The sequence below is a fragment of the Panthera leo genome, chromosome A1 (assembly GCF_018350215.1).
Source record: "Panthera leo isolate Ple1 chromosome A1, P.leo_Ple1_pat1.1, whole genome shotgun sequence".
Lineage (NCBI taxonomy): Eukaryota > Metazoa > Chordata > Mammalia > Carnivora > Felidae > Panthera > Panthera leo.
Window position 1 is genome coordinate 139,367,982 of NC_056679.1, and position 22,931 is coordinate 139,390,912.

At 35.9% G+C, this 22,931-nt stretch overlaps 1 protein-coding gene across 3 annotated transcripts in view; it reads right to left on the reverse strand.

The window, feature by feature from the left end:
* The window catches only part of ANKRD31 (ankyrin repeat domain 31), a 123,887-nt gene that overhangs the window by 26,290 nt on the left and 74,666 nt on the right, over positions 1–22,931 (reverse strand). For all 3 annotated transcript variants that reach the window (XR_006203397.1, XM_042941147.1, XM_042941162.1), the window contains exons 17-21: positions 16,944–17,106; positions 14,910–15,025; positions 9,963–10,050; positions 5,256–5,352; positions 1,342–2,344 (exon numbers count right to left, since the gene is read on the reverse strand). Coding sequence is in view for 2 of the 3 variants with exons in the window: in XM_042941147.1 (XP_042797081.1) it covers positions 1,342–2,344; positions 5,256–5,352; positions 9,963–10,050; positions 14,910–15,025; positions 16,944–17,106 (1,467 nt within the window). In the remaining variant the exon portion in view is untranslated. The remainder of the gene's footprint in view (positions 1–1,341; positions 2,345–5,255; positions 5,353–9,962; positions 10,051–14,909; positions 15,026–16,943; positions 17,107–22,931) is intronic.

The window sequence follows — 22,931 nt, forward strand, 5'->3', positions numbered from 1 at the left end:
GGTTATGGTTTCACAGATGTATACATACATCAAAATCTGTCAAAATGCTTAATTTAAATACACATAGTATGTATTTACTATGTAAATACATATGTAAAAACATGTAATTTAAATACATATGTTAATTATATCTCAATAAAGCTGTTAAGAAATAGCTGAAATATGAAAAGTTATATTAAAATTTTATTATAGCTGCTCCAGAGAAGTAGCCACAACTGCCAAAATTTGAGTTAATGTAACTAATTTACTAACTAAAATCTGAGTTTCTCTGGCTAATCTGATGTAGGTACTACTTAGCAGTAACTGGTTGACAGGTAAGCAAACAGGAACATCAAGAGACCTGAGATCAAGCCACTAATTTGGTCTTTAAACTACAATGTGAAATTTTAAAATTAATTTTTTTGCTCCTAACTTAAGTAAAGTTTTTTTAACTAGGAAAAGCCTTATTAACCAGCAATGGAAGGACTAGAAACAGTGGTCATTCAGATTAAATTCCAGTTAGCCTGGACCAATTTCTATTGAACTGGTGGCCCGTTAGCAAAGAAACATTCCAGGATTCTTAAAATCACTGCCATTCTGAATTCCTCTTTCAAAAAGTCAAAGTCAATGTAGGGAAAGGGGATAGGATGCCTGTTTTGTAGGCATTTTCTAGTAGAACAATTTTTTCCTCTTCTATTTATTAAAAAATTTTTAAATGTTTATTTTTGAAGGAGAGAGACACAGAGTGTGAGTAGGGGAGGGGCAGACAGAGAGGGAGACAATCTGAAGCAGGCTCCAGGCTCTGAGCGGTCAGCACAGAGCCCAACGCAGGGCTCGAACTCACTAGCCGTGAGATCATGACCTGACCTAAAGTCAGACGCCTAACCGACTGAGCCACCCAGGTACCCTTTCTTCTTCGATTTTTATGCATATGTGATATTGTTTTCATTGAGTCAGATTTATCCAAATTCCAAGTCACTTCTTATTTCTAAATTGAACTTCTATAGAAGATGAATTTATATCTATCCTTTATCTGGGTAAGCTTCAGCAGTGCACAGTAATTCCTAAAACTGTAGAACCAAAGATAGCTCCCATTTATTATTTTTATGTTGTTCTTAAATTCTTCCAGGGCCAATATAATTGACTAACTCTGGCCTGAGAGCCCAAAGGTGCTAGTGACTAAAATGTATAGAGCAACCCAAAAGCATGATTTCACTAGCTAAGAATACAACGTTTTTGTCCCTTCATTCAAGAAGCCAGCCAAACCCTACATCCATAATCAGAGCTAAATGCCTACTTTATGAAAGAAACATTTATTTGCTTATTTATAAAATTACATGATTTTAGAGAAAAAAAGGATACCTGTGTTTTGAATTCCAGAATGTTATTTCCTGGATTAATTCTTCCTAGTAATATCAGATCTTTTATCTGCATACATTTCTTTCTGGGAGCTGTGCTATTGTTTAAAGGCTTTTTTATAATATGTTGACGGCCAGATCCCGAGGAATAGGAGCTCTCACCATCATGAGCATGGGGAACAGCAAAAACTGATTTTTTAAGATATGATTTCATCTGATGCCCAGTAGTACTGCCTAAGGCATCAGTCCCTTGGTGTGCCGAGGATTCTAATGTCCCCCTAGGTGGCTGCTGGGAAGCTATTTTCCTGTTTCCTCTTTTCGGATCACAATTGGTAGGAGCCTGATCGCAAATAACAGTTGATAGATGGGCATCATTTTCGGCAAGTCTGCTTGTAGTCTCTGAAATATTTAATGTGCCAGTTACTGCTGAAGGACTACTGTAAGATTCATTCCCTTTGGCTGGAGTTTCTGTAAGATCATTTTCTTTTTGTGAATATTCTGCTTGAGCAAGAAAAGCAACAGGCTGGGATGGTAATTTAATCTTCTTAGTGCCATCTGAATGTCTGGATTTTGATAACCCATCCAAGGTACAGTCATTGACATTCTGTTTAGAATTCAGCTCATTTCCAAAAAATTCTTCCCTTCTCACTGTCTCTAAATTTACACAAGTGTTGGTATTTTGGCTGCCATTCCACGTTTCCAGAGATGACTGTGTTTCCTGTATGCTTCCACAAATAAGGCTGACAGGAGAACATGAACCTGAATGGGGCTGCACTGAATTTCCCAGACTGGTAAGCCTTTGGCTGTCCTTTTCACTAGAGATTTCTGAGCTGGATGGCAGCCTCTTCAAACCAGGACCAGACGCAGATGTAATGTTTTTATAGTTTTGAATTTTCTGGCTAATTTTTTTCTGTTTTTTTGCCACAACTAAAAGGCTCTTCTGTCTTGTGGCCAAATTAGCCAGTTGTTCTCTGAGGACTCCTTGCTTAAATGATTCTATGGACACTCTAGAGAAAGAAACAGAATGAGAAACAAAAAAACAAAAACAATAGAAAACTTTTTTTAGCAATCATGTAGATTTTAAAGATACTTTGTCTCAATTTAAATTTTAATCAGCCCAAAGTACACAAGTATTTCCTTTGAAAGGAAAATGACTCTTAAGGTAAGTAAGACTGCCTTTTTCTGGAGGTGATGGTGTGGTTATCCACATTTATATTATTTATCAGTTGTGAGTCAACCCTGAAAAAAAAACAAATGTGGATTGTTTAGTTGGAAGGAGGAACACCATTTTTAAATTCAGAGTTTGCTTACCTGTTTATAGTGGAAAGGTGTATCGGGAAATAAAATTTGGGAGTAAGTTCCACTCAAGTTCCCTTAGAGCTATGGAGGAGTGAGACTGTTTTGAATAATTATATCTGAGCTGGACCTGAGAAATGTCAATCCATCAAGTAATTACTGTAATTGTACTCTGAACCTGTATTGAGGCACTTTCGGGTCCAGAGGGACTACTAGGACAAGCATTAACCTGTGTGACCACAATGGGCTTGAGAGCGAGAGAAAATGGCTGCTTCACACCCTTCTTTTGGTTATACCCATCTACACTACAGTGACCTTCAGGATACTGGACTCTTTGTTTCCAGTAGTTCTCAAACTTTTTGGTTTTATGACTGTTTTATACTCTTAAAAATTATTGAGGACCCCAAAGGGCCTTTTTTCATATGGGTCTATCTATCAATATTTACTGTTCTACAAAATAAAACAGAAAATTTTAAAACACAAGAATATACAAAGATACATCCCATCGGCTATTAGAATAATGATAGCACCACACATGTGGCCTCTAGAAAATTCCATTATACACTCATGAGAGAATGAGAGCCAAAAAGTTTCATTATAGAAACAGTTGTGACTTCATACACCCCTTGAAATGGTCTCAATGACCTTCAGGGATCACCCTAAAGCAGCTGCTTTAAGGGATAGCAATAGTATCACAGTTTAGGGTTGTTCGTACTGAACTTCAAGCAGACCAGATGTTAGAGTGAATAGTAGACGTAGGTGGAAGAAGCAGTAAGAATATTAGCAAACAGCTAGTAGCATAAAATACAAGAAGCTGAACAGAGGAGAAAAAATTAGTAATACCACATTTAAAACAGAGTTCAGACAGAAAATAAAAATGGTTTTAAGATTACAAGATTTTAAGTCTTACAATAGTATTAATAAGGACTTACACACCTACAAACCCAACTGCCTGGGAACTTCCCAAAACTCCAGGTATATTGTTAATCATAGAACATAAAGGAAAACTGAAGCTAGTCTTCTCCAAAGTTTACCTTCTCCAAAGGTAATTGACCTACCTGTAGGTCCTATAAGCTCACTTGCTTTATACTAACAGGAAAACAGAAAAGAGAAATAATCTGTAATATTTATTCACTGGGGAGAAAAAAGCAAAATGAAGATAAAAGATTTGTAAATGAAAATAGAAAACTGATTTTTAAATAAGTTCAGAAAAAACTGAACATGCAATAGATGTCAAATGATTATAAGAATATAAAGAAAATTAGAGGGGTGCAGGTGGCTCAGTCATTTAAGCACCCGACTTTTGATTTTGTCTCAGGTCATGATCTCACGGTTTGTAAGATCGAGCCCTGCATCAGCGTGGAGCCTGCTTGGGATTCTCACTCCCTCTTTCTGCCCCTCCCCCAATGGTACACACGCACAGCACTCACACTCTCTCTCTTAAAAATAAACAAACTTTAAACAAAAGAATATAAAGGAAATTAGAAAATAACAGGTGAATAAGGAACAAGGTCAAAAAGATAACTGCAACCCCATATTCACTGCAGCATTATTAACAATAGCCAAGACATGGAAGCAACCCATGTGTCCATCAAAGGCTGAATAAAGAAGATGTGGAATATACAAATGTACACACACACACACACACACACACACACACACACACAGAGGAATATTATTCAGACATTAAAAAGAAAGAAATCCTGTCATTTTTGACAACATGCATAGACCTTGAGAGCATTATGTTAAGTGAAAGAAGTCAGACAGAGAAAAACAAATACTGTATGGTCTCACTCATATGTATAATCTAAAAAAACAAAAAACAAAAAACTACAAAACACAAAAAAATGAACTCATATATACAGAGAACAGATTGGTGGTTGCTAGAGGTGGAAGGTGGAGGGTGGGTGAAATGGCTCACCCATTTTGACCCCAGGTCAAAAGGTACAAACATCCAGTAATAAAATAGGTCAGTCATGGAGGTGTAATGTATAGCATGGTGACTATAGTTAATAATACTGTATTGTATATTTGAAAGTTCTCAGAGAGTAAACCTTAAAAGTTCTCATGAGAAAAAAAAAAAAAAGAAGGCATAGGTAGCTAAGTCTATGTATGAAAAACTAATAAAAATATGCCCAAACAAGAAAACAATATATCTTTCTCAAAAAAGGGAAAAGAAGAGGATATAATATAATCAGGATAAAACCCCTTAAAAGCCCTGAGAGTTTAAGACATACACAAAACCACAAAAAAACACATGGTTACACCACTTAGATAACATTTGTGATAGCAAAAAGAAAAAATTTTAGTGTAAAAAATCTGAGTTTACTATGGAAAGAAATTTATTTTGGGGATTCATGACCAGAGAGGCTGTCATAAAATTCTTGGCTATGGACAACTTTTTAAGATACTAAAATGTCCTCTTCTGAATATTTCAAGTAATAAAAAAGAAAAATATCTTTCTGGGAAGTACAATTCCCCATGAAGGTAATAGATTAGATGACCTCATGGTCATTCTTTGGCCCTAAGCAACAATTGTATTCTTAAAAAATTCCAGACCTATTGTAGCTAAAAAGGGGTAAATTATGAAAATTCTAAAGCAGTTCTACTTTTTTCACTCACCTGTATTTTTTAGCCAGATCATCCCTTTCTGCCTTCTGTTTGGCAAGCACATTATCCATAACCTCTTTTATCTCTAACATCTTTTCAATGTATTGTTCTGGAAACATGGTAATAAAATAAAAAGTTAACTGAGAGATAGCAATTGTTACATTTGATCACAGAGGACTCAGCCTTACTGTTAAATTTTAAAAAATTTATTTCCCTACTCTGCTCCCCAGTATCAATGGCCCAGATATATAAACCAAGGCTCATTGAATTATGCCACCCTATGGAAGTACCCTGAAGAGGGCAGGCCAGCTTGAGTTCTAATCCTGCTACTCCACTAAGTTCTGTGACTCTGGACAAGACATATGTCGCCTTTGGTTACTTTTCTTATTTGTGAAATGAGGGTAGGAAATAAATATTTTGTTAAACTTACTTACTTTTAAAACACAAAAGGAACACATTGTAAGAAAAATTTTCAAATAATATGAATGTTTACACAGAAGAAAAGTAAAAAAGAGTATCCCACTTTCACCCCCCGTTTCTCCTCTTTTTTACTCCACAAAAGAGACTACTGTTAATACTTTGGGAGGGCACTTGTTGGGATGAACACTGGGTGTTGTATGGAAACCAATTTGACAATGAATTATATTAAAAAAAAAAAAGAATAAAGAAAAGACCTATTCTTGATTTGAAAAAAAATACTTTGGTAGCAGGGTACCTATTTGTGTGTGTCAATTTTTTTTTAAATTGTGTATTTATTTAATGCACTGTTCTATATATTTATACTATATGTAACTATTTATTATATTTACCTAATAATAAGAATCATGCCATCAGTTCTTGTTCTTTACACTTAGCATTTAGATAGGGCTATATGATATCTAAGTTCACAAAGATCTATATAAAATTATTTTTATAATAATTACTTAAAATTTTCCTATTTTCTTCCACTGCTTCCTAAGTAACAGCATCATGCTCTGCCCCATCCATCACAAGTCCACAAGATTTACACACAAATGCCAATTATGTCCAAGTCCACATTCCCAAGTAGTAAATGGAAAGGCTTAGATGAATACATTTTCTTTTAAATGACTTTATTTTGTTTTATTTTATTTTATGTTATGTTATTTTGTTTTATTTTATTTTATTTTATTTTATTTTATTTTATTTTATTTTATTTTATTTTATTTTACTTTTGGCTTTGTTTCTTACATTTTTTCCCTAATTATTTCAGACCAATGCATATTTTTCTAGATAACGTAGAGAAAATCAGTGGTGGGAAATGACATGAAGTTCAGAGTTGAAATTTTTTCCAAAACTTTCCTTTGCAAATCAGACAAATGACTTGATCAGTAAAGAGTCAGTGTTCCCAGAGTAGTTTCTGCCCATCACGCACTTGAATTTTAAATCACAGGTAAAAATAACATTATCATAGTAACCAAGAAAATTCTATGTATTTCTATAAAAAAGGATAGGAAGAATTTTACATGTAACTTGACACTATATACTTATTTATCAGATACATTAATCAGTGGTATCTTAGGGAGAACCTAGAATTGCTCTAATATATGTAAGATTTTAATATATGATAATAAAGAATGAGGATGACAGAAATTATTCAACAGATAAGAGGAGGGAAATGGAACAGTTACGTGGGGGTGGGGGACTCTATTCTATCCTCATCTTGTGTCATGTGTGGAAAAGAGATTTCAAATGAAGAGCAGAGTTGAAATGCATAGGAAAAAAACAATATACAAAATGTTTAAAGTAAACATCTTTTTGGTCAGTTTGGTTGAGGCACTAAGATTTCTGATATCAAAGTGAATACAAGACATCGATAAGAAAAACCTACAGAAGGGGCACCTGGGTGGCTTAGTTGGTTAAGCGTCCGACTTTGGCTCAGGTCATGGTCTCATGGTTTGTGAGTATGAGCCCCGCATTGGGCTCTGTGCTGACAGCTTGGAGCCTGGAGCCTACTTCGGATTCTACGTCTCCCCCTCTTTCTACCCCTCCCCTGCTCACACTCTGTGTCTCTCTGTCTCTCAATAATAAATAAATATTAAAAAAAAAAATTAAAAAAAAAAAAAGAAAAACCTACAGAAAAATGTACAAAATGGGATCTGTTATTCCTGGACTCCTCAGCCAAATCACAGATATAAAAGGTGTCAGAATAAGGAAGTGGTGAATTTGTAAAGACACTTCTTCAGAGAGCTATTGCTCAACTGGATGGGAATCTCCATTCTCAACAGCCAGACTGAGAGGTGAGGTTTCTCTCTGTCTCAAGCCTAAGGAGGGCAGTTTCTCAAAGAACTGTTGAAGAGAGTAATAACTTTCTTTTGAGATGATAATGGACTCACATCTGGCTTGAAATCTAGAGGTTGAGGCCCTGCAGGGCAAGACATGTGGACACCAGGGGAAAGGGAGAGTTGCTCTTGTGCTGAAAGTTAACTATCCACCTTTCTAACCACAGGTCCAAAGTGCCAGGATCCTGAAGACTTGGTATGGAGCCTGCCCTGTGAGACTGACCATGGAGACTTCTACCTGAGAGAGAGTCTGTGTAGGTGGACCACCAAAAAACAAAACAACAACAACAAAACCAACAAAAAAACAGCAGCAGCAGCAGCTGACAGAAGACAAAGAGGAGCCAGGGAAAGGAAAATGTGCACTGCCCTGCCACACCACAGGAGCCATATACAAGTTCAGAAAAGCCTCAGAAAATTGCTCTGAAGAGACTAAGTTTTAGACATCCGCCAAAGACTGATGGAGTCAGTGGCAGTCAGTATTTAGCCTAGTATTTAGGCTAGCAACTGCTAGCCAAGAACTCTAGAGTCCCGTTGCCTTACCGTTCCTCCCTTAAAGGGGCAGTGGGATGAAGATATAGGGGTCCTGACTAGTCAATGTATTGGTCATAAAAGAATAAAATTAATTTACAAAGCCTAGGGATGGGGAGGGAAGAAAAGTTTCTAATCTTAAAAGCATTAAAAGAAATAGCAAAGGAAAAAGGCTGATACATTTTATTATACAGAATTTAAAAATGTATGTACTTAAGCATAAAAAGACAGTTAAGTGGCTGAAAAACATATTTGCAGCAGTTATGGCAGAAAAAGAGTCAATAACTTGATTGTATAAAATGGCTCCAACTTATTAGCAGAGAAACAGGAACAGTCAATTCACAAAGCAGGAAAAAAAACTAGAGAAAAAATACCATTAATAATAAGGTAAGTGAAAATATGAGGCACATTTTTCTCATTAAACTGGTAAAATTAATTTAAATGAAAATACTGTTGCTATTAGCAGTGTAAAGGAAAACAAACACTAATGTGTGTTGGTGAAAGTGCAAATTAAATTAATATCTAATACTTTATGAAATAATTTATCAATACAAATTAATAGATTTTAAAATGTTTATAAATTTTTGAGCCAGTAGTTCCAAATCATTCCTATGAAGACAGTCCTAAATTCAAAAAGCTATATACTATAAAATAGCAAAGAAGTAGAAAAATGTAAATGCTCAAGAAAAACGGAAAAATTAAGCCCTGGAACATTTACAAAATAGGATACTAGGTAAACCACTAAGAATAATGGCTCTAGAGAGAAAATGTAAAGTTGGCAAGTTTAGCATGATCTAAAATATGTTTTTAATAATTTTATTGAGGTGTCACTGCATAACCAAATTCTTAGAAGAAAGGAAACAAATACAACAAAATACTGTGGTGGGACAGTAGGTATTTTTAGCATTTTTTTCCTGGTTTTTTGAAGTGTATTTATATGCCTTTTAATAAAAAATTTTTTAATTGGAAAATTCATCTTAGGTATATAAGGTATTATAAGTACTAAATAAAATATATGAACTATTCACATTTGTTTGGGAGTATACATTACACTATTTTGTATTATTTTCCTCAAAACATAACATGTTTACCATGTGTTAGGCCAAGATGAAAGAATGGGTGTAATTTAAAAGGAAATAATTTTTTAAAAGACTGTACAGTATGAACTAGGATAAGAGATGAATAGCTGTATCCTATTACATTAAAGATTGAGGAGATACGTTTAACTACTTAAACATTCAGATCTAAATCTATCAAGACCCAATTTTTACCTTGTAATCGTTAACTCATGAAAACACAACTGTGAGCTATCAAAGATTTACAAATATTCAGTGAACTTTTGAGAAATTCCGATTAGTAGGTCAGGGATCAAAGTCAAATTTACTATTTTGAATCACTTGTCTTTTGTAAACAGGAAGACAGCTATGCTAAGATACTTACCTGGTGTATCTGCTCATCTGAAAGGTCTGAGGATTTGCCCTACTTGAGTCACAACTGCATATTCCTCTGCAGATCTGTTTTTAAAGAGCTACCATAGCTGCAGGGAGTAACATCATCTCCTCCCTAGTCACTATATTGTGCTTTCTTTTTTTCTTCACATCTTCATCTAAACATATCACCAGTAGTGGCTTATCTCTGATCATTGTTTCAAGTGTCTCTCATGTTACTTATGCTATATTTTGAGTCTTAGAAGTATCTTGATCAACAAGTACACTAACTACTGGTTTGCATAAATGACTTCGGATGCTCATTTCTGGCACTTTACCATCACAAAAAAAAGGCTACTTTCAGCCACTGTAAGCTTTGACATAAACATGTACCGTAAGAAGTTGAGGTAGTAATGACCTTGGATGTACGAAATAATCAAACTTGAGTATGGGTGCATACTTACCTGCATCTTCAGGGGTTCTTATTTCAAATTCTAGTAAATTTTCTTGTTTTTCTTCTATGTCTTGTAGAATGGCACTGATGGTATGATGCTATCAGATAAAAATATTAAAAACTTCATTACAAGAAGGTAGGTATTTCTCTCTGATATGCAATTGTCAAATGCACAGTAAAAGTGCTAAAGAAAGTGCTGCTACAATGCTTATTTTGCTTTATGTTCAAAATGTGTTCATGCTTTGTTTACCTGTATAAATGTTGCATACTTGAGGGGAAAAGTAAACTTAAATGTTTTGATTTATGTAGCAGATCTACTCCTGGCAAAAAGACTGTAAGAGTAGCAACCATATAAAGAATCACAATTTCTCACTGACTTCTGTTACAATCATAGCTGTAGGTGAAACAAGAACAACTGAGAGCACATGATATTTAAAGACCACATATATGCAACAAGTTTACTTTAAGGCTCTGTGACTATCACTGCACACTATTAAAAATCTCACACATAATCTTAAAATACAAAACACTACTCTCTCAAAAACTCACAAACGGGATTTAAGGCCCCCTCCCCACGCCCTTGTCAGTAGTGACTGTCTTGCCTGGAATGCCTTCAATTAACTTTGCCCAGATCCACCTCTTTCCTATGAGAGATGTAATCATGGAGTAGATTCTGGAACTAGGCTGCCTGGGTGTGCTCTGGCTTCACTTCTTCCTAGCTGGGGGGCTCTAGCAAGTTACTTGTCCTCTCCTTGCCTGAACAGACTAACACATGTAAAATGCTTAGGACAGGGCCATTGCAAATTAAGATTTCAATAAATACTGCTTATTATATAAAACCCATCTCATACATGAAACCTCTGACAAATCTGATTCATACTGATTTCTCCTTTCTCAGAATTACTTAAGAATTGCAGTGCTACAAAACTTAGCATTAATATATATTATATCTTACATATTATAGTTCTCCCTCAAAATAATAAGATCTATAGGCAGGAGCATAGCTTTTGTATTTGTGAATGATTTCCAAACTGTTGGATATATAGCTGGTGCTCAATAAATGAAAACTGATGGACTGACTCATATTATCTATTCTTTAATGTATTCTCAATATACATTCATTTAAAAAATGTGTCAGTCCTCAAAGCCTTCTGAAGTATACTGCCCTGAAATTCTACTTTGGTGCCTACAAGGGACATGAAAAATGCACATAATAAACCCATCCAATTATGTGGAAAAGCAATATCACTGCTGTCATTTATGAAATGCATCAAAGCAGAACTATAAAATATAAATATGCAAAACAAACAAATGAGATTTATTTCTTTTTGTATCAAATGGCTATAAAAGCAAACTAAAGGTCTGAACTGGCTACGCCTCTACCTACAGGTCAGGATAAAGAAAACACTTTTTGGAGGTGATGTTCCTTTCTCTTTTGCTCATATTGTGGATGCACTCAGTCTTGGCCACTATGGACAATAACCTTTAACTCCACACAAGCTACACCTTCCACCATGGAGGGTCCAGAATAATCTTCCCCCCAAGAACCTCTTCTTTAGTCCTTCATTACTTGTTGTTTACCTTAAAAAAAAAAAAAGCACAACAAAAAACCCAACCTAGGATCTGTCTTTGGAATAAGCAGCTTTACATAGTTTATATTGTGCTTACTAAAAGCTTCACGAAAATTTTATTTCAATTTCCTATATTTACTGTGCTAGGACCATCTTTGTCTCTGACACCTCCTTTACAATTCTGTACAATATGGCACAGTGGTTACAAGCACAGGTTCTGTAGCCAGACTGCCTGGCATTGCTTTAGTTCTGGTACTGCTACTTAACAGAAATGTATTTGGGGAGTCTGTCATATAATAAGTACTCAGTGAATACCAACTATTAGTATTGTTATCACTTCTGTACTTCGTCTACACGGGTATAGAGGAGGCTGCCTACATGTTTTGATTGGACGGTGTTACAAGGTAGCCCCAAACTAAAATCATCTCATTTCCTTTCTATCTGGCCATAGGCTCAACCCATCCCCAATGTGATTTGAAGTTTCCAACATTTAAAAGTTCACATTTACAAAAGATTCTTAATGACTTTAAAGTCCTTATATTTCTTTTGAGTTTTTCTTTCTTTCTTTCTTTTTTTTTTTTTTTTTTTTTTGACTGGGAAATTCAGTTTTATTAGTTTTTTTTTTTATTTTATTTTTTATTTTTTTAAATTTACATCCAAATTAGTTAGCATATAGTGCAACAATGATTTCAGGAGTAGATTCCTTAATGCCCTTTACCCATTTAGCCCATCCCTGTCCCACAACCCCTCCAGTAACCCTGTTTGTTCTCTGTCTTTAAGAGTCTCTTCTGTTTTGTCCCCCTCCTGTTTTTATATTATTTTTGTGTCCCTTCCCTTAGGTTCATCTGTTTTGTCTCTTAAAGTACTCATATGAGTGAAGTCATATGATTTTTGTCTTTCTCTAATTTCACTTAGCATAATACCCTCCAGTTCCATCCACGTAACTGCACATAGCAAGATTTCCTTCTTTTTGATTGCCGAGTAATACTCCATTGTATATATATACACCACATCTTCTTTATGCATTCATCCCTCGATGGACATTTGGGCTCTTTCCATACTTTGGCTATTGTTGATAGTGTTGCTATAAACATTGGGGTGCATGTGTCCCTTCGAAACAGCACACCTGTATCCCTTGGATAAATGCCTAGTAGTGCAATTGCTGGGTCCTACGGTAGTTCTCTTTTTAGTTTTTTGAGGAACCTCCATACTGTTTTCCAGAGTGGCTGCGCCAGCTTGCATTACCACCAACAATGCAAAAGAGATCCTCTTTATCTGCATCCTTGCCAACATCTGTTGTCGCCTGAGTTGTTAATGTTAGCCATTCTGACAGGTGAGGTAGTATCTCATTGTGGTTTGATTTGTATTTCCCTGATGATGAGTGATGTTGAACATTAGATTCAACAAAAACCGACCATCAACAAGGCATAGCATAGTCAAATTCACAAAATACTCAGGCAAGGAGAGAATCATGAAAGCAGCAAGGTAAAAAAAGTCCCTTACAAGGGAAGACAGATCAGGTTTGCAGCAGAGTTTTTCTTTTTTAAAGTTGGTTTTCTTTTTAGGGGCACCTGGGTGACTCAGTCGGTTGAGTATCCAACTTTGGCTCAGGTCATGATCTCAGAGTCTGTGGGTTCGAGCCCTGCATGGGGCTCTGTGCTGACAGCTCAGAGCCTGGAGTCTGCTTCCGACTCTGTGTTTCTCTCTCTCTCTCTCTGCCCCTCCCCTGCTCATGCTCTGTCTTTCTCTGTCTCAAAAATAAATAAAAACATTAAAAAAAAAAAAAGAAAATCAGAGACTCAAGCCTATACTACACATGTGTGTAAGAACTAAATTTATATAATTTGTGTGGTTCAGGAACTCAAACTGAGAAAGGAGCATAAAAACTTGTGTGCAGCTGATAAACTTCTCAGGGCCCCAGAAGAGGCAAATGTTAAACACGAAGCCTAGGCACACCAAAATTCCCATAGTAATCAGTCCTCAATGAAATGAAATCATAACAAAAAATTAAAAACCACATAAAGAATCATGTTATCATGTGAGACTCAGGAAGAGACTTAAAATTCCTTTTAGTTTTATTTTGTTCTTTCTTTAAAACAAAAATTCGAAAAGCAAAGAATTTCTAGAAATAAAAAAGAGTCATTTAAATTAAAGTTTCAACATATGAGTTAAAGAGAGTAGAAATATGGGTTAAATAGAGGAGAAATATTTGAGGAGAGAAATAACTAAACAGGAGAGAGGTCAAAGGATAGTACACAGAATATAGTGTGTAAAGTTAAAGAGATGGAAAATATGAAAAAGATACTAGAAGATATTAAGACTAGTCTAACCAACATCTAAACAGAAGTTCAAAAAAAAAAAGAAAAAAGAAAATTACTGAGATGGAGGAGAGGCAATTTTCAAAGGTATAAAGACTAAAAGTTTCTGGAATACAAATGAGAAATGTGCCTTCACATTAAAGGAGTATTTCTAGGCCTGAGTTTAATTAATAAAATGCTCCACATTTAGACACAACTTAGTGAAACTGGAGAACATAAAAGCTACAAGATTATCTATAAGGGAATGACAATTAGATTGACAGGTGACTTTCTGTCCATTATTAACAGATACCAGGAACCAACGTAAATCATTTTCAAAGTGCTAAGGCAAATGCAATTTAGTTTTAATACAACTTAAAATATTTATGCTATAAATTAGTTGATTAACAATAGTTGAAGTTCAAAGAATAATACTGTCTTCTCTACAATGACTAACAGAAAGCATATAAGAGAAGTCTAACTTCTCTTCAAAATAGTATTTCATTGAGGATGCTACTTCACTTAAGAAATTAGTTTCTAGTAACCTTTGTGTTCTTATCATGTTACACGAATCTTATCAATTAACATATTTTTTATTGAGCAACTACTATGTTATTTTTGTAAAAATATATTTTTATATGAGGAGTTTCAAATACAGCAAACACTACCACTATAAGCCATGTGATATCCAGATTGGCTAACCCAGCTTGCTTTCCTCTTTTCTGTCTGGAGTCCAGCGTCTTTTTTACCCACTATGAATCCCAGACATTTTTTGGGAGTGGATGGGTGAAGACACACTATGATAGTGGCAGGGTCCATGGGACTAGAAGTAGCTAAAGAACCCAACCTAGGTGTAAACAATAGCAGCTAATCCATATTCTGTATTCAGTGCAGATAAGTGAGTTAACTACACAACATATTTTCTTGGCTCATTTTGTTCAATTAGCTATCTTACTTTCTTGTGACAAAAAATATTTTCAACCTGTGCATTCTTAAAATGGAAAGAGTACTGCCAACAGTTAATGACTGACTAGCCCAAAGAATGGCATTTTCTAAGCTGAAAATTTAAAGGATTTCAACTTCACTCACCACAGGATGGCTTTCTCTTGTTTTTTCTCTGTGTGAAAGAAAAGGTGGATCAACACTTTTGCAGTCGTCACTAAAACACTGTTTATGTCTTTTTGGTCGGGCAGCAGGAATTTTGACTTTAAAAATTAAAATTAGAAAATATAATAAGAATGTGTAAAAATTTAGCTTCATTTTATCAATTTTAATGGTGACAGGAATGGAAAGAATAACTTAAGTCTACAATTACTAAAATACCTTAATTTGGGTCAGCATCTCATTGTTTATTCTCAATTGCTTAATTACAGCTAACATTTACTGAATACTTATCACACGCTAGATGTCAAACTCTTCCTGAGCCATCTTATTTAATCTTCATACAAACCATGTAAGACAGGTAGTTTATTCTATCCATTTTACAGAAGAGGAGAGTGAAGCTTAGAGGGATTCAGGAAGTTTTCTTTTTTTTTTTAATTTTTTTTTTTAACGTTTATTTATTTTTGAGACAGAGAGAGACAGAGCATGAATGGGGGAGAGAGAGGGAAACACAGAATCTGAAACAGGCTCCAGGCTCTGAGCCGTCAACACAGAGCCCGACGCGGGGCTCGAACCCACGGACAGTGAGATCATGACCTGAGCCGAAGTCGGACGCCCAGCCGACTGAGCCACCCAGGCGCCCCTCAGGAAGTTTTCTTAATGTCACATAGCTAGTATTGAAATCGGATCTGACTCCAAAGTCCATGCTCTTAAACCACTACGTCTATGATTCATTGTCTCTGATCCTTTCCCATTCTGGATTCCCTTTCTTCATATAACTATTGTTCCCCTACATCCCTCATCCCTTTACGGTGTACCTGACCAAGGAAATGTACACACAAGAAACAACAGACAAGTGGGAATTGGTACAGCATTTCATAACAGAGTGCCCAATAACTCCAAATACGGCTGTGGAGAGGGAGAGATACATGGCTAGGGCTCTAAGAAAGGCTCTGACCCTATATATTTACCATATGGTAGCAGGTAATGAAAAGAGGAAACCTTGTATCAGTCTTGACCTTGACCTACGTGTGATCTAGCTCAGTAGTAAAATATGAGACAATGATTATCCTTGGCTCTGACCAATCGTAACAGTAATATGACTCCTCTCTTGAAAATCAACAGTTGTTAAGGATAGTATAGGCTGGGAGAAAAGTGACAGGGGTTCTTTTCCCAATCTTTCTGCCTCACTGGAAGAAAGGGTAGATGTGTTCCTGGGTTTCTTGTATGAGTCAAGCAGGCCAGAAAAGGAAGAACAATTCACTCTCCTCAACATTTAATAAATTGTGTTTAACTGTTTGTCTTCTGGTTGATCTCCACACATGACTGGAACTTCCTCAAGCTCAAGTACATAGTTTGCATAGCAGGTGCTCAACAAATGTATGGTATCTAAATTAGTGTTCACTGAATGCCTAATTCTTGTAGATAGTTCATTATATTATTTAAATGCAAACTATTTCTAAAAAATGGTTCATAAAATTTTGCCTGGCTGTACATTCCCTTGAAATATTCTTTACACTATATTCACACATACACATACGTATACATGTATATTTCCTTAACAAATTCATATTTTGGCATCAGAACATGAGATTCTTGAAAAGTTGGCATCAGTCCAACTTTCACATGTACCATTACAAATTTTGAAGTAATGGAATCTTACTTCCAAAGATTGAGTATAATGTCAACCTTTTCCAGCCCCTCTACGAGTAAGCCAATCTCTGTGGATTCAATTACATCTCTATCTCAGACCCAATGTTAGAGATTAATAATGGTTTAATGAATAATATGGGCTCCATTTCAACACATAATTCCAAACCAACAGGATCATATGGTATATAAATTAAACCAAACGTGGAAATGCTAATTTCTAAAAATAAATAAAGCTTTTCAAGAGTTTAATAAACATATAAAACATCTACCCCAGGCATGAAACAATTTACACTATAAATCTGCAGGTTTTATTTTTCTAAGCAGAGGCATACACTTGTATAAAAGAGCAGGCAATACTTCCACACATACCAGTGACTGTAGCATTACTTTCGTCTCTATTATCAGTCTTAACAGCATCATAAGATTTCAGCAGCTCTTTTGTTTTTTCATCATCTGCTTCATCCAAAGCAGTATTTTGCTTTTGATTCTTTTGATTTGGGTTTGCTCCATGTTGTAGTAGAATCTCAGCTGCCTAGAAGATATTGTCCCAAGGTTATCTCTATAGACACCTTTCTGCTTTCATTTTAAGACACCACCATTAAAAGTTATCAAAGTATAAAAAGCTATCAAAAAAGTTGGCAAACTCTGGTCAAGAAAAGTTTCGATTAAATTTGATATGACAACTGTAAACTGATCCACTGATTTGGCCTGATCTGTCCTCACAGGACAACCAAACATGATGACATGAAAGTACCAGATATGCAGCCTTCAGGGCAGTTAAGAAGCAAATATAGGTAAAATGAGGTGCAAAATTTACTCTGTCTCTTTAACAGAGCTCTTTGTCTTCCTCCAACCTGCATTACTATATTTTAGGTATGTTACTTGTTTAAGAAATTTTATGAGCTAGCATGAGAATCCATAACCCTCCTAATAATGCCTATGCATGTCTATTATGCGTCCTAAATAACTTATATGTTGAAGGTAAAAGGCAACTTAGAATCTACTCCAACCCCATCATTTTAAGGAAGAGGAAACTGAGGTCAAAGAGCTTGTGACATTGGGTGGAGGGTGATTTCTAATATAAATGACTTTGTAAACTTACAAATTCATTTATATTAGAATATAAAGTTGAATAACTCAAAGTTGTTGCATATTAGAAATTAGTGAATGACCAAAGTTAAAGATGTTACTAATTAGTTTATAGTATAAGTCAGTTAGTGAGCAATAGCCAATGAGTCCATCTGCATGAGGAAAGTGATTCAAATCATTGAAAAACCTGATCAAGAAAAGATGGCCAGGATTTTGTTAAAAATAGAGACATACTATGTGTCAGTGGCTTTTCTCTTTCTCCTTATGTCCAGGTATGGAGAAGCAGAGATACTTAGGAGCAGATGGGCCAGTGAAGATGACAAGGACAGCCCCTCATTTGTTCCATCAGCCCAGGGTTAGCATAGCATAAAAGAAAGCACATTTGTTTTCAAGTCAAGCATATAGAACTCAATCCCACTACTTACTAACTGTCCTTGAAGAAGTTTATTTACCATTTGAACCTCATTTTTATCACCTTTGAGAACTAAATGTGAGCCCTTGTCAAATATCTTATACTAGTGGGTCTTTAATGAAAGGAGTCCCGTCTGAGTAAAGGCATTTTGTTTTGTTTTTACAAGAAGGGGTGAGCAGTACCTCAATCCAGTAGTTTCTAAGCCTGAGTGATCAGTAAAGTCATCTGTGGAATTATTTAAAAATACAGATTCCTTATACCCTCTTTCCACTACTATATGGGGGAGAGAGGAAGCTTGTTTTGTTTTTTAACAAAGGAAGCTTTTCTAGAGTTATAAATTATGCCATATAAATAATGACTCTTCTGTGTGTTAGGATGAGCCCTTCCTCTCAGGCCTTGACCTTTAATGTATTAACATGGATTCATTTAATATATTAGTTCCGAGGAAACAGAGAACTGAGCTCACTGGAATGGGACCCTGAACAGCTATTTTTCAGTAATGCCTAAGAGAACAGCTACAGAGCCACAAGGCACTAAACAGGAATGGCTAACAGAGAGCTCCAGGCAATAAGATAGGGCGGACCTGAGGAGCAAAGAGCTTGACAAAAATTAGGTGACCAAGAAAGTAGGCCCCTTGCTTAACTTTTTTTTTTTTTTTTAATCCGCTTTACTAGGGTAATCACGACGACAACCATGACTTAGAAACATTCCATCATCATAAAAAAATTTATTATGGCTCTCTGCAGTCAATCTTTTCCCACCTCCCTTTGGCCCTTGGCACTCAGCAATCTGCTTCAATCACTATAAATTTTGCCTTTTGTAGTATTTCGTATGAATGGAATCATACAGTATACAGTCTTTTTTGTGTATGGCTTAAGTTAGCATGATGTTTCTGAGATTCATCCATATTGCTGTATCGATGGTTTCATCTGGCTACTTGCTAGCTGGTATGGGAACAGTGTTATAACAATGAATGGAAGTTACACCTATTCTGCCACGCAGACAGACGTGTTCAGGAACGCCTGTAATGACGATGTTTCTAAGAATGCTACTTGCTAGGTATGATGAGAAGAGTGTTACTTCAGGGAATGGAAATTACATATCATTTGCAATGTATGTGGTATTAACGGACACTTGTAGTAAAGATGTTTCTAAGAAAAAATAGTTTGTTCCTTTTAATGATGTATCTGTGTATCCATCTATTTATTTATCAGTTGAGAGACATTTGGGTTCTTTCCAGTTTCTGGCTATTATGAATAAAGCCACTGTGAACATTTGAGTATATATCTTTATGTAAACAAAAGGTTCTTTTTTAAGATTTCTGTCTCTCTGTTGGACCTCTAGTTTTGTTCATGTATTACTTTCCCGATTTTACGGAGTTGTCTTGTAGACTGCTGGACTTCTTTAAAACCATTATTTTAAGTTCTCTGCCAGACAATTCATAGATTTCCATTTCTTTGGGGTCAGTTACTGGAAAATTATTGTGTTCCCTTCTTGGAGCCATGTTTTCCTGATTTGTTAACATTCCTTGAAGTCTTGCATTGCCATCTTCACATCTGAAGAGACAGTCACATCCTCTAATCTTCCCTAACCAGCTTTGAAAGAGACATCTTCACCAGTCAGTCCATCTCAGGATTCTGAGGCTTTCTTAGATTTTTTCTATATATGTATTTGCTGCACATTTCTTGTTTTCTCTTGCCGGGGGGGGATTCTTAAAACTGTATGCCTTCTATTGATTCCATGAAGCCAGGCCAATTGGCTTTTGTTTGTTTTTCCAAGGGGGGGTTCTCTAAAATGTCCCCTGAAATCCTACAGAATTGAACTTTCTGTGTTGGATTACTAGCAAGTCTGCAAAGGCTTACTTTTGCTGCCCACGAGAGTGCACACAGAGAGCTGGCCACAGAGTAGGGTAGTAGAAGGGGTATGTAGGTGAGGTGTGCAGAGCATTAGGGAGATCCAAGGAGCTACTTGGGGAGTTCTACAGGTGAGGCATCTCCAACAACCTATAGGTAGGCTTCCTGGAGTCCACAAACTGGTTAGTTGCAACAACTGTGGAGCAGTTAGCAGCATCACAGAAGCTGGTGAGTTCTAAGCCGTTGCTGCTGTGTCCCCAGCCTCTCCCAGCCCTTCAATCTTGCAGATCACCTCATCAATTCGGGTGAGGCAAAAAAGAAGTGTGTCTCTTGGTGTGTATTTGTATAAGAGAAGAATTTCCTAAGAATTGCAACTGACAGCTATGATAGTGGATTTCCCATTTCTTTTTTAAAAAATGTATATATGAGAGAGAAAGAGAGAGAGAGAGGGAGAGAGGGAGGGACTGAGAGAGGAGACACAGAATCTGAAGCAGGTTCCATCTCTGAGCTGTCAGCTCAGAGCCCGATGCAGGACTCGAACTCATGAACCCGTGAGATCATGACCTGAGCCGAAGTTGGATGCTCAACCAACTGAACCACCCAGGTGCCCCTATTTCCCATGTCAATTCTGCTTTTACTTCATTTATTTTGAAACTCATTACTGTGTGCACCCACTTTGAGAATTGCTATGCCTTCTTGGTCAAATATTCCCCTTATACTTATGCAATGTTCCTCTTTATCCCTGACAATATGCTTGCTCTGAAATCTACTTTGTCTTAAGCTTCCAGAGTCACTCATTCTTTTGATTATTGTTTTCATGGTGTATCTTTTTTCCTCATTTCCTCTTCTTCATAGCCCCTGGGAATCACTAATCTACTCTCTGCCTGTATGGATTTGCTTGTTGTGGACATTTCATATTAATAAAATAGTATGTGGCCTTTTGTATCCATCTTCTTTCATTTAGCATAATGTTTTCAGGTTCATCCATGTGGTAGCATGTATCAGTACTTCTTTTTTTATGGCTTAATAATATCTTATTGATGTAGAACACATTTTCTTTATACACTCATCCACTGATGGACATTTGGGTTGTTTCTACTTTTTGGTTATTTGGAAAATAGTGCTATGGACATTCATATACAAATTTATGTGTGAACATATGTTTTCAGGTTCCTAGGCTATATACCTGGGAGTAATTTGCTACATTATATGGCAACTTGGTTTAACTTTTTGAAGGAACTGCCAGACTGTTTTCTATAGCAGCATCACCATTTTACATTACCACCCGCAATGTATGAGAGGTCCAATTTTTCCACATCTTTGCCAACATCACCTTTACTTTTGAAAGATTTTTTGCTGAGTACAGAATTCTAGGTTAACAAGTTCATTGCCCCTTGCAGTACTTTTTAAAGATGTTGCTCCTTTATCTAGTGGCTTGTAAAATTTCTGATGAGAGGTTGGCTACCATTCTATTTGTTCCTATTTACACGTTTTTTTCCCAAACTTTCTGTTTCTCCCTTTTTCACTGGTTCTCAGCAATCTTATTATGGTATATGTTGGTACGGTTTTCTTCATTTTTCCTTTACTGGCAAGTTGGTAAGATTTTTGGTTCTGTGGATTTACTGTTTTCATCACATTTGGATAGTTTGGTCTTTATTGTCCAAATATTTTTTTCTGATCAGCCCCCTCCTTTAGGATTAAGCTTACATATAGATAGATAGATAGATAGACAGACAGACAGACATATATCTGGGAGTATATGCCTATAGATATATAGGTATACATATATCTATATCTATATAGATATATCTATATAGATATATATAGATATAGATATGTATAATATAACTTGATATTGCCCTACAGGTCACTGATGTTTTCTTATTTTGTCTTTGTTTTTTCAGTCTTTCTTCTCCCTTTATTCTGTATAATTTCTAATGTTTTATCCTCAAATCCAACGCACTTACTTTTTAGTATTTATATGCTGTTAACCAAGCCATTTGGTGAATGTTTCATTTCACATGTTTTATTTGCATCTCTCATAGTCTGAGTCTTATTTACACCTTCCATTTCTATTCTCATCCTGTTTCTGTTTTCCTCCACCGTCTTAAACATAACAGAGTGTATTAGTTTCCTATTACTGCATAACAAATTACTACAAATCTGATAGCTTGCAATAATGCAAATTTATAATCTCACAGTTCTGTAGGTCAGAAATCTGAGCGTGGTATGGCTGGGTTGTCTGCTCAGATTCTTCACCATGCTGAAATCAAAGTGTCAGCATAGACTGTGATAGTCACCTAAGGTTTAGGGTCCTTTTCCAAGCTCACTAGTTTTTTGGCATAATTCACTTCCTTGAAAGTTTATGACTAAGCTTCCTGTATTCTTCTTAGCTATGGATTAGGGACTGCTCTCAGCTTCTAAAAGCTAGCTGCAGATCCTTGCCATATGGTTCACTTTGATGCTTTCCTTCTTTTAAAGGATTTACCTCATTAGGTTGGGCCCACTCACACTCAAAGGGAGGGGATTATACACAATGTATATAGGTCAGTGAGTGAGAATTTTCAGGACCATCTTAGAATTCTGCCTGCCACGTACAGTATGTAATTATAATATTTGTTTAACATCCTTTTCTGCTAATTTTATTATCTGTCATTTCTGGGTCTGTTTTGTATGATCATTTTTATGCCTGCTTATAGGTAATATTTTATATTCTTTTATTTAAACAATTTTTTTTGAACTGGTTGATAGACATTGTGATTTTTATATTGCTGAATGCTGAATTTTACTGTATTCCCTTAGATGTTGTTAGGCTTTGTTCTGGGATACATTTAGGTTATGGGAATCAGTAGGATCTTTTTGATACTTTCTTTAAAACATTAGAAAAAATTTACGTTTATTTATTTTTGAAAGACAGAGAAGGACCAAGCATGGGCAGGAGTGGGGCAGAGAAAGCACGAGACACATAATCTGAGGCAGGCTCCAGGCTCTGAGTTGTCAGCA